Raw genomic sequence first — 12626 nt, forward strand, 5'->3', positions numbered from 1 at the left:
AGTTTCTCCAGTTGTTGCATTTGCTTCCCTCCCTCCCTCTCTCACCTGCCACTCCGCAGGTCCACCAGTGGAAGTAGCGGGCGAAAGACATGAGGCTTGCCACCCGGGCACCCAGCATGCCCGCCCTCCACAGCAGCTGGCACAGCAGGGCGGCCGGGGGCATGGCCAGGTGCCCCGGGCGGATCAGGCAGCACGCCCGGCTGAAGAGCACCAGCGCCCACGACAGCGACAGCAGGCACAGGCCGGCGCATGCCGCCACTGTGGAGGCAGATGAATGGGGAGAGGGTGAGGATGAGAAGGAAGTATGGGGGGGAGTGAGAAATGATCAGATCTTTTTCATAGACCAGGTTTTTCCATTACAAAAATGACCAATTACAAGTTTGCTTCTTTGGGATTTTCTTTCCTTCCTATTTTAAGTGGCCGACTATCCGGCTACCACTTTGCTTCTCAAAAAGGTTCCCATCCTGATTATAGACTTTTATAGTCCCAGATGAGCTGGCATGATCCGATGGACAGCACCGTTTGAACCGATGGACAGCACCGTTTGAACCGATGGACAGCACATGATTTCAATGAAAATTCTAAATAATATGACTGTATATTTCGGTAACGAAATTACATACAGAGCCTTCGGAAAGTATTCATACCCCTTGACTTATTCCACATTTTGTTACGTTACAGCCTTATTCAAAAATGGATTAAATAAAAGTAATTCCTCAGCAATCTACACACAATATCCCATATTGACAAAGTGAAACAGGTCTTTAGAAATATTTGTAAATTTATTAAAAATAAAAATACCTTATTTACATAAGTTTACAGCCCCTTTGCTATGAGACTCAAAATTGAGCTCAGGTGCATCCTGTTTCCATCCTTGAGATATTTCTACAACTTGATTGGAGTCCATCTGTTGTAAATTCAATTGATTGGACATGATTTGGAAAGGCACACACCTGTCTATTAAAAGGTCCCAAATTGAGAGTGGACGTCAGAGCAAAAACCAAGCCATGAGGTCGAGGTACAGATCTGGGGGAGGACACCAAAATATGTCTGTGGCATTAAAAGTCCCCAAGAACACAGTGACCTCCATCATTCTTAAATGGAAGATATTTGGAACCATCAAGACTCTTCCTAGAGCTGGCTGCCCGGCCAAACTGAACCATCGGGGGAGAAGGGCCTTAGCCAGGGCAGTGTCCAAGAACCTGATGGTCACTGACATAGCTCTACAGTTCCTCTATGTAGACGGGAGAACCTTCCAGAAGGACAATCATCTCTGCAGCACTCCACCAATTAGGCATTTATGGTAGTGGGCAGGCAGAAGTCACTCCTTAGTAAAAGGCACATGACAGCCTGCATGCACCATGAAAAACAAGATTCTCTGGTTTGATGAACCTTTGGACAGAATGCCAAGCGTCACACCTGGAGGGAACCTGGCACCATTCTTTCTCCGAGTTGTAAAAGCAAGCAGAGCAGAAACTGGCTACTCTTTAGTTGGCTGATGTAGCTGGCAAGGTAACAGCTGTTTAACTTATCATAAAAAAAATCTAACTAGTGTTTATTCACAGTGCTGAGCTAGTAGTGTAACTCAGAGTTTCCCAAAGTTGGTCCTTAAAGCTATAGTCTGGAATGATGGTAATTTCAATTATTGAGGCGAAAGAAACGCACACCTAGTCAGGCGAGGTGTTGGCTAGAGTGGAACACTTAAAAAAATAAAAGGAGAGCCACACACTCTAGAAGCTCAGACAAGCTGTCCTCATCAGGGTATACCGGGTGAACCATTGATTCGATTCTTGGATAATATCATGTATAATATGTACACCAAGGTAATTAATTTTTGAAAAACAAATGGGAGGAAGACCTGGTAGAAGCTATTGGGCATGATGAATGGATACAGATATGCTTGAATGCCCAGTCATGTTCATATCATCTCAGACATCAACTACTGCAGTTTAAGACCATCCATAGAATTTACTACACTACGCAGGAAACCATGAAGTTTATTAGGCTACGGGCTAAAGATGAAATAAGTTATGATGAGGGTGATGAAAGCGCACAGTGATGAGTTTGATGGTCCTTTCCAATAAATATTGAAGGTCTTATTCTGATGTATTCAGTACATGAACATTTTAACGAAAAAGTACATTTTGTGTGCTCTACGTCATCACGCACGGACTTATCTGCAATAAGTCTGTTTGGTGAAAACATACCACTGGTGGGAAAATGTGCATATTTTCTTAATGCAGATTCTAGAATATTCACATGAAAATCTGTCGCCAATTGGATCGAAACCTAGCTAGTGAGGCTAAAGAAAGTGTGCCATATCAAATTACCTAATTGTTACTTTGGACAAAAATCAAGACTTCAATATTGTTGTAATGCTTTTTGTATAACAAATATTACATTTTTGAAAAATTCTGAATTTTCCATTCATCGTAATTAAATCACAGCAAATCCTGTGATTAACTTGATTACATGTTGTTATCGTTGGACCGCCCTATGTCATACATATGCAGGGAAAAGGTTATAGGGAAGTGTCATGAATTCAGAATAAGGCAGTATAAGATACAATTGTACATCTTCACAATTGGTTGGGTGTTAGACAGATTTTTTTATTATTCCCAATCTAACCCTAGGATCAGCTTGTCCACTGTCTGTGCAATGTTATTCTGTAGCCAGGTTTCTAGACAATCTTTTTATGCGAGTAAAGTACATGTCGAAAAAATAATTACATTACAGGCCTGAGAGTAAACTTTCAAAATGTCGACAAAACAAAATACGCTAGACAAGGTGGGATCTTTGTGTCTGTAAAATTAATTATGAGAGAAATATCTGTAGAAAGGCTTTTATGCGCAAATACTGATATAACCATCATATTGAAGTAAACTTAGGAGTTACGCGATGACATGCGTGGCCCTCCCACTGCGACTCAGTCTCCTGTATCTATGCTGCAATATTCTATGTGCCGGGGGCTAGGGCAAGTCTGCTATATCTGGAGTAATTCTCCTGTCTTATATGGTGTCCTGTGTGATCTTAGATATACTGCCTCTAATTATCCCATCTCTCTCCCCTCCCGGAGGACCTGAGCTCTAGGACCATGCCTCAGGACTACCTGGCCTGACGACTCCTGGCTGTCCCCGTCCCCAGTCCACCTGGTTGTGCTGCTGACCCAGTTTCTGCTGTTCTGCCTGCGGCTATGGAACCCTGACCTGGTCACATGCTGTCTCAACCTCGAATTGCTCGGCTATGAAAAGCCAACTGACATTAAGTCCCGAGGTACTGACCTGTTGCACCCTCTACAAACACTGATTATTATTTGACCCTGCTGGTCTTCTATGAACGTCTGAAGAACAATCTGGACTTAATGACCATGTACTCTTATAATCTCTACCCGGCACAACCAGAAGAGGACTGGCCACCCCTCAGAGCCTGGTTCCTCTCTAGGTTTCTTCCTAGGTTCCTGCCTTTCTAAGGAGTTTTTCCTAGCCACCGTGCTTCTACATTCGTATTACTTGCTCTGGGGTTTCTAGGCTCAGTTTCTGTATAAGCACTTTCTGACAACTGTTGTTGTAAAAAGGGCTCTATAAATACATTTGATTGATTTATTGATTGATTAGGCTACAGATTAAATAAGTTGATGACCTTCACAGGGTGGTGAAAGTGCAAGGTGATGAGCTTGATGCTCCTTTCCAAATAAATATTGAGGGTCTGATTGTGGGACATGATCATCAATGCCTGGCTGCCAGTTTGACAAATAAAAAGTATTATTTTAGTCCGTAATAATCTCATCATGTAGGCAATACATGTGCTCTAGCCAACAGAGTGCAGATGCTAGAGCATGTCTGTCATAACCAGAGTGGACACACTCTGTTTTTTTTTTGTGAGAAAACCATCAGTAGAGTTGAAAATGCGATGGAAACCCATTTCACTTGTTTTTTTCTGTACATGAAAATTAAACCGCAAAAGGTTATGTGCAAAGTTATGTGCACTACGTCATCACGCACAGCCTTTTATATGCAACAAGTCAACTTCATGAAAACACATATCTAGTGGGGAAATAAGCATCTTGTTTTTATGTGGATATCCGCATGAAAATCTGTCGCCAATTGGATGGAAACCTAACTAATGTGATCTAAAAGGCTAAACTGATCCTAATCAGCACCTCTATTCTGAGATGCTTAAAACACACCAGATGGGAGGCCAGGAGCCTTATGTATCAAGCATCTCAGTGCAGGAGTGGTGATCTAGGGTCAGTTTAAACTTGGTCCTAGATCAGCACACTTCATGAATTCGGGCCCACTAAGAGATGGTAAAATTTTTATTATTACATATATTGAACAAACATGTACAAACGCAACATGTAAAGTGTTGGTCCCATGTTTTATGAGCTGAAATAAAAGATCCCAGAAACTTTCCATACGTACAAAAATCGTATTTAAAAATATATGTTTGTTTACATCCCTGTTAGTGAGCATTTCTTTTGACAAGATTATCCATCCACCTGATGAAGGTGTGGCATATCAAGAAGCTGATTAAAAACATGACCATTACACAGGTGCACCTTGTGCTAGGGACATCAATAAAAAGGCCACTAAAATGTTCAGTTGTGTCACACAACACAATGCCACAGATATCTTAAGTTGAGGGTGCGTGCAACAGGCATGCTGACTGCAGGAATGTCCACCAGAGCTGTTGCCAGAGAAGTTAATGTTAATTTCTCTACCATAAGCCACCTCCAATGTCGTTTGAGAGACCACGTGTAGCCACGCCAGCCCAGGACCTCCACATCCGGCTTCTTCACCTGCTGGATTATCTGACCAGCCACCTGGACAGCTGATGAAACTGTGGGTTTGCACAACAGAAGAATTTCTGCACAAACTGTCAGAAACCGTCTCAGGGAAGCTCATCTGCATGCTCGTCGTCCTCACAAGGGTCTTGATCTGACTGCAAGTTTGGCGTCATAACTGACTTCAGTGGGTCACCTTGAATGGCCACTGGAGAAGTTCTTCACGGATGAATCCCGGTTTCAACTGTACCGGGCAGATGGCAGACATGTATGGTGTCGTGTTGGCGAGCAGTTTGCTGATGTCAACGTTGTGAACAGAGTGCCCCATGGTGGTGGTGGTGTTATGTTATGGGCAGGCATAAACTACAGACAACAAACACAATTGTATTTTATTGATTGCAGTTTGAATGCACAGAGATACCGTGACGAGATCCTGAGGCCCATTGTCGTGCCATTCATCTGCCGCCATCATTTCATGTTTCAGCATGATAATGCACTGCCTCATGTCGCAAGGATCTGTAAACAATTCCTTGAAGCTGAAAATGTCCCAGTTCTTCCATGGCCTGCATACTTACCAGATGTCACCCATTGAGCATGTTTTGGATCGACAGCGTGTTCCAGTTCCCGACAATATCCAGCAACTTCGTAGAGCCATTGGGACAACATTCCACAGGCCACAATCAACAGCCTGATCAACTCAATGCGAAGGAGATGTGTTGCGTTGCATGAGGCAAATGTTGGTCGCACCAGATACTGACTGGTTTTCTGACCCAAGCACCTACCTTTTTTTAAGGTATCGGTGACCAACAGATACATATCTGTATTCCCAGTGATGTGAAATCCATAGATTAGGGCCTAATGAATTTATTTCAACTGGCTGATTTCCTTATATGAACTGTAAATCAGTAAAATCTTTGCTTTTATATTTGTGTTCAGTGTAGTAATTAATAACATTTGATTTATGTTATACGTTTGTTTCTTTGTAATTAATTGGGTACAGTGGTGTCTTACCCGGGGAGTCGAGTTCCACGTCAGTGACGGCCAGGACGTAGGTCTGCAGCAGGGTCTGCGGTAGGGTGAGGACCAGGGCCTCCAACAGGCGGAGAGCGGACACATCAGCCTGCTGCATCACAGCCGCCCCCAGCTCCCCCGCAGTGCCCTGCATGTCCCATACAGACACCATGCAGTCCCACAACCTGCCAGAAGGTGGAGACAAAGACCAACAGCTCTGAGACAGAGCTGGTGAGATAGGGCCAGTGCTAGAGAGCAGTGGGTTATGTATGGCGGTGGATGATGCGATGTACTGTGTGTTGGTGGGATTATGTAAGGAATTCTGCAATTTGGATATAATGTTGAATTTTCTGTGTATCTAATCCAGATTAGATACACAGAAGATTTTAAGATTCCAGGTTTAATGATGGAAACCTCTCGGTAACCTCTAATACACATCACTTCCGGTATAGTACTAGAGGACAAATAGGATAAGAGATCTTATTCATCCAACTAAGACAATCAATGGCAGGTTTCTAAATTAAGTTTACTCTGAATTACTCTGAGCTGAAAGCAACTTCAAATTCTAATTCTGAACCACATTGCCTTGTTGTCAGAGTCAGGGTGATGTTCATTAAGGCACAGTGGCAATAAAACATTAAAAAATATTTTGTCACAGAAAACAAAAGCAAGCACTTCTAATTGGACAAGTTCAGATAGTACCTCCACATTTCTGTTTTTGTGCCTATTGAACACGCCCAGGTGAGGCCATTGTTCAGGTGGGCTCACCGTTGGAAGATGCCCAGTTGCAACACGTGTGTGAGGGTCAGGAACCAATAGTGGTCTTCCCCATCATCATGGTACCACCTGAGACTCAACACCTGGACCAGTATCCCTGGCAACAGGAGGGCGAGGGTCAACCCCGCCCACTGCGTTTCCTCATTCCATAGGTAGAATCCTATGCAGTAGATCACTATAGAACACACACACACACACACACACACACACACAGGGAAGAAATAGATACATTTGTAACACTATAATAGTGTGTCATTGCATTGAAGTACTAAGATCTATTTACCTACCTACATACAAAATATTTTAGATTACATTCTGATCACAACAATGTTTTCTTTTGGTTACAGTCTGTACAGTCTATGGTGGGAGTGAATGGTGACACATTCCATTGGACAAAAGGTAATCTACATGAATCAGTTAGTGAGAGAGAGTGTGGATGGGTGGATGAATGGTATATTTGGAAACAATCCCCTGACGCCTGGCTTCATAAAAACGGACATGTAAAAGCCATATCAAATTCATTGATGCTCATTAATGAATGAATTGCCATTTTAAAGTGTTTGCCTCTTAACCACAAACTTGGCTGGAGGAGAGAAGTGCTCGTTGGCTAGATATTGATTATTTCTGTCACATCCCTCCGGACTGGCTGTCTCCGTTGGTGGGGACCTAGAGAGCGCCTCAGGCACAGCAGTATTTTTATCCGGTTGAAAGTCATCCGTGCCAAGGCCAAAGTCACTTCGCGCGCAGTCAGTCACCTTTGCTGGAGCTCTTGTCATTGATCTGCTTACTCAGGGCTTCTCACATGCGCAAACAAGGATGCACAGCATCTGTTTCCAGAAGAACGACCCGGAAGGGACCTCACCTGCTCGTGTGCCCTTCGACCGACATACAAAATCAAACATCACCAAAAGCATTTCTTATTATTGGTATGATTTGCAGCATGCAAGTTGAGTGGATGTAGCCAGCAATAGAAACAAGATAGGACTGTTAGTGATAGTAGCTAAATTGGGTTTGCGAAACCTCAGTCAAAAGCTGTCAAGGATGACCATGGATTGACATCACCCCAATTCAGTGCATGTAGCTATCGTACATTCTGAGAAGGCACACTCTGTAGAAAGGCTAGCCCAACCTACAACCCTACATGTCACCATCAATACATAAAAGGAAACCACAGTCTTCATGAAGAGATCCTTTAAACACTTTTAGCGATCTTTGTAATTACAAATCCATTTATATTTCTCACATGCTTCGTAAACAACAAGTGTAGTTGCTAACTTATGGGCCCTTCCCATCAAAGCAGACAGAAAAAAATGTAAACAAAAGAAACATAATAAAACAACGAATAAATACACGAGTAACGATAACTTGGCTATATACAAGGGGTACCAGTACAGAGTCGATGTGCAAGGGTTGAGGTAATTGAGGTGGTTATGTACAGTCAAGGTTCTTTTTTACTATTTTCTACATTGCATCAAAACTATGAAATAACATGTGGAATCGTGTGGTAATCAAAAAAGTGATAAACAAATCAAATATATTTGAGATTCTTCAAAGTAGCCACCCTTTGCCTTGATGACAGCTTTGCACACTCTTGGCATTCTCTCAAGGAATGCGTTTCAAATAGTCTTGAAGGAGTTCCCACATATGCTGAGCACTTGTTGGCTGCTTTTCCTTCACTCTATGGTCCAACTCATCCCAAACCATCTCCATTGAGTTGAGGTCGGGTGATTGTGGAGGCCAGGCCATCTGATGCAGCACCCCGGTAAAAAAAATATATATATATAGTCCCGTGCAAACCAGATGGGATGGCGTATCGCTGCAGAATGCTATAATAGCCATGCTGGTTAAGTGTGCCTTGAATTCGAAATAAATCACTGACAGTGCCACCAGCAAAGTACCCCCACAACATCACACCTCCTCCTCCATGCTTCACAGTGGGAACCACACATGCAGAGATCATCCGTTCACCTGTTTCACAAAGACACGGAGGTTGGAACGAAAAATCTCAAATTTGGACTCATCAGACCAAAATGACAGATTTCCACCAGTCTAATGTCCATTACTCGTGTTTCTTGGCCCAAGCAAGTCTCTTCTTATTGGTGTCCTTTAGTAGTGGTTTCTTTGCAGAAGTTTGACCATGAAGGCCTGATTCACACAGTCTCCTCTGAACAGTTGATGTTGACGTGTGTTAGTTGAATTCTGAAGCATTTATTTAGGCTGCGATCCGAGGTGCAGTTAACTAATGAACTTATCCAATGCAGCATAGATAACTCTGGGTCTTCCTTTCCTGTGGCAGTCCTCTTGAGAGCCAGTTTCATCATAGCACTTGATGGGTTTTGTGACTGCACTTTTTCCACATTGAGTGACCTTCATGTCCTAAAGTAATGATGGACTGTCATTTCACTTTGCTAATTTGAGCTGGTCTTGTCATAATATGGACCATCTTCTGTATGCCAACCCTACTTTGTCACAACACAACTGATTGGCTCAAATGCATTAAGAAGGAAAGAAATTCCACAAATTAACTTTTAACATGGCACACCTGTTAATTGAAATGCATTCCAGGTGACTACCTCGTGAAGCTGGTTGAGAGAATGACAATTGTGCCAAGCTGTCATCAAGGCAAAGGGTGGCTACTTTGAAGAATCTCAAATATATTTTTATTTGTTTATCACTTTTCTGACTACCACATGATTCCATATGTGTTATTTCATAGCGTCGATGTCTTCACTATTATTCTACAACGTAGAAAATAGTAAAAATAAAGAAAAACCCTGGAATGAGTAGGTGTGTCCAAACTTTAGACTGGTACTGTACGTACAGGTAAGGATAAAGTGACCATGCAACAGGATAGATAAACAGTAGCAGCAGCCTATATGATAAGTCAAAAGAATTAGTACAAAAAGGGTCAACACAGACACTGTAGTTAAATAGTCCTCTGACTCCGCCTGGTATAGAGGTCCTGGATGGCAGGGAGCTTGGCCCCAGTGATGTACTGGGCCGTGCGCACTACCGTCTCTAGCGCCTTGCGATTGGATACCAAGCAGTTGCCATACTAAGTGGTGATGCAGCCAGTCAAGATGCATCTCAATGGTGCAGCTGTACAACTTTTTGAGGATTTGAAGATCCATGCCAAATGTTTTCATCCTCCGACTGTGTCGGCGTGTGTGGACCATGAGTATTCCTTAGCTTCCTTGATGCGCTAGACCCGCTCCACTACAGATCCGTCGATGTGGACGGGGGGCGTGCTCGGCCCTCTGTTTCCTGTAGTCCACGACACCACAATGCCATGACACTGACCTCCTCCCTATAGGCTGTCTCATTGTCATCGGTGATCAGGCCAACCACCATTATGTTGTCAGCAAACTTAATGATGGTGTTGGAGTCATGCGCGGCCATGCAGTCGTAGGTGAACATGGAGTACAGGAGGGGACTAAGCACGCACCCCTGAGGGGCCCCCGTGTTGAGTGTCAGCACGGCAGATGTGTTGTTGCCTACCCTCACCACCTGGGGACGGCCTTTCAGGAAGTCCAGGATCCATTTGTAGAGGGAGGTGTTCCGTCTCAGGGTCCTGAGCTTAGTGATGAGCTTAGAGGGAACTTTGGTGTTGAATGATGAGCTGTAGTCGATTAACAGCATTCTCACATAGGTGTTGTTTAGGTGGGAAAGGGCAGTATGGCGTAGTAAGATTCGATCTTAGTCCTGCATTGAAGTTGACTGTTTGATGGCTCGGAAGTCATAGCGGGATTTCTTGTAAGCGTCCGGGTTAAAGTCCCGCTCCTTGCAAGTGGCAATTCTATCCTTTAGCTCAGTGTGGATGTTGCCTGTAATCCACGGCTTCTGGTTGGGATACGTACATACAGTTACTGTGGGGAAAACGCTGTCGATGCACTTAGTAATGAAGTCAGTGACTGATGTGGTAAACTCCTCAACGCCATCAGAGGAACCACAGAACATATTCCAGTCTGTGCTAGAGAAACAGTCCTGTAGCTTAGCATCCGCTTCATCAGACCACAACTGTATTAAGCACATCACTGGTACTTCCTGTTGAGTTTTTACTTCTAAGCAGGAATCAGGAGGATAGAGTTATGGTCTGATTTCTCAAATGGAAGGCGAGAGCTTTGAATGTGTTTCTGTGTGTGGTGTAAAGGCGATCTAGAGTTGTTTTGCATCTAGTTGCACAGTTTCCCTGCATTAAAATCACCGGCCACTAGGAATGCCGCCTCTGGATGTGCATTTTCGTTTTTTCTTACGGCCTTATACGGCTGGTTGAGTACGGTCTTAGTGCCAGCATTGGTTTGTGGTGGTAAATATACAGCTACGAAAAATTATAACTCTTGGTAATTAGTATGCTCTACACTACCGGACATTGGCGCTGAACATGGTGGACATCACCAACCTGTAAAAACGGAAGTTCTGCTCCTCCAAACTAATCTCGTACATTGCCAGAGGTGAGTTTCTGAAATTCAGTCCATGCAGAATACTCAAAGATGTCCAGAGACACCGGAGTACATTTGCAAAGTAGAGTCCCTTGACACTTGACTTAATGCCCTAAGTGATGCAAACCACACATTTTATAATATGTTTATATAAATTTGCTCTACCCCAGAAATGTTATTTGAAGGTCTCCCGAGGCTGTCCTAATCACTGCTTAATTTTCATGCAAGGAACTGGGTCCCGGTATCTAACGGTTTAAAGACCACAATGAATCAATGCAAAGCAAGGTTACCGGGTCACGCCACATTCACATCATGTACTTCTACTTAACTAGCTAGTGTGGCTACTTGGCTAACTAGTGATGCTGAACTGTACTGGAATAAACGCACGATAGACTGTAGTTAAATACGCATTCCGTGAAGCCCACAATGGTACATTTTGTGGACAAACCAAGCGCTCTACCAATGCATAGAACTCAGTGAAGGTCACTAAAGCGTCCAAGGTTTGTTTGAGCGTGCTGTGAATGTTAATTTGCAGAATATAACAAAAGTTAAAGTGGCTAGTATTAGGTGTCCACTTACGCGAGGTTCTTTCGGCCAGTATCACCAGCCCCGACACACCGAAAAGGATAGCTTGGCACCATGCGATCCAACACCCGCTCCGAGCCGCGGAGGGCATCACACGGTCAACGGGCCCAGCGTTTATCATGATACGGAGACGTGGGCGCCGCGAGAACCAACCGGGGACATTATTATTGTCATCCTTCTCCCTCCGTGGATCCGTTACATCCTCGTTTTGCTGGCTGGCTCCTGTCAAAAGATATCTGACGTCGCCGTGCGGTTTTTAAAGAGACAGTACAGTAAGTACTGTACGAACTCCCGATGGTCACATTGACCGTGACACATCACCTGACACTTTTTCGCCACCTCTTCTTCGATCATAAAGTGGCTATCCTGGTTTACAATCCTCAGTATCACAAAAATGTACACTACCATTCAAAAGTTTGGGGTCACTTATTAATGTCCTTGTTTTTGAAAGAAAAGCTATAAAAATTGTCCGTTAAAATAACATCAAATTGATCAGAAATACAGTGTCGACATTGTTAAGGTTGTAAATGACTATCGTAGCTGGAAACAGCTGATTTTTAATGGAATATCTACATAGGCGTATAGAGGCCCATTATCAGCAATCATCACTCCTGTGTTCCAATGGCATGTTGTGTTAGCTAATCCAAGTTTATCACTTTAAAAGGCTCATTGATCATTAGAAAACCCCTTTTCAATTATGTCAGCTGAAAACTGTTGTTTTGATTAAAGAAGCAATAAAAAAGGCCCTTCTTTTGACTAGTTGACTATCTGGAGCATGGTGTCTTGTGGGTACTGTTTAATGAAGCTGCCAGTTGGGGACTGTGTGTGTGTGTGTGTGTGTGTGTGTGTGTGTGTGTGTGTGTGTGTGTGTGTGTGTGTGTGTGTGTGTGTGTGTGTGTGTGTGTGTGTGTGTGTGTGTGTGTGTGTGTGTGTGTGTGTGTGTGTGTGTGTGTGTGTGTGTGTGTGTGTGTGTGTGTGTGTGTGTGTGTGTGTGTGTGAGAGTGTGATAATGTATCCTTGAGTGAAAGGGG

General features: G+C 43.5%; 1 protein-coding gene across 1 annotated transcript in view; it reads right to left on the reverse strand.

Annotated features, from left to right (window-relative positions):
- Window positions 1-12025, reverse strand: part of LOC110529362 (XK-related protein 5) — a 21920-nt gene extending 9895 nt beyond the window's left edge. Inside the window, exons 1-4 of the mRNA XM_021611502.2 lie at window positions 11590-12025; window positions 6563-6746; window positions 5795-5979; window positions 46-258 (exon numbers count right to left, since the gene is read on the reverse strand). Coding sequence (XP_021467177.1) covers window positions 46-258; window positions 5795-5979; window positions 6563-6746; window positions 11590-11716 — 709 coding nt within the window. The 5' untranslated portion in view covers window positions 11717-12025. The remainder of the gene's footprint in view (window positions 1-45; window positions 259-5794; window positions 5980-6562; window positions 6747-11589) is intronic.
- Between the last annotated feature and the right edge of the window lie 601 nt (window positions 12026-12626).

The sequence above is a fragment of the Oncorhynchus mykiss genome, chromosome 8, assembly GCF_013265735.2.
Source record: "Oncorhynchus mykiss isolate Arlee chromosome 8, USDA_OmykA_1.1, whole genome shotgun sequence".
NCBI lineage: Eukaryota > Metazoa > Chordata > Actinopteri > Salmoniformes > Salmonidae > Oncorhynchus > Oncorhynchus mykiss.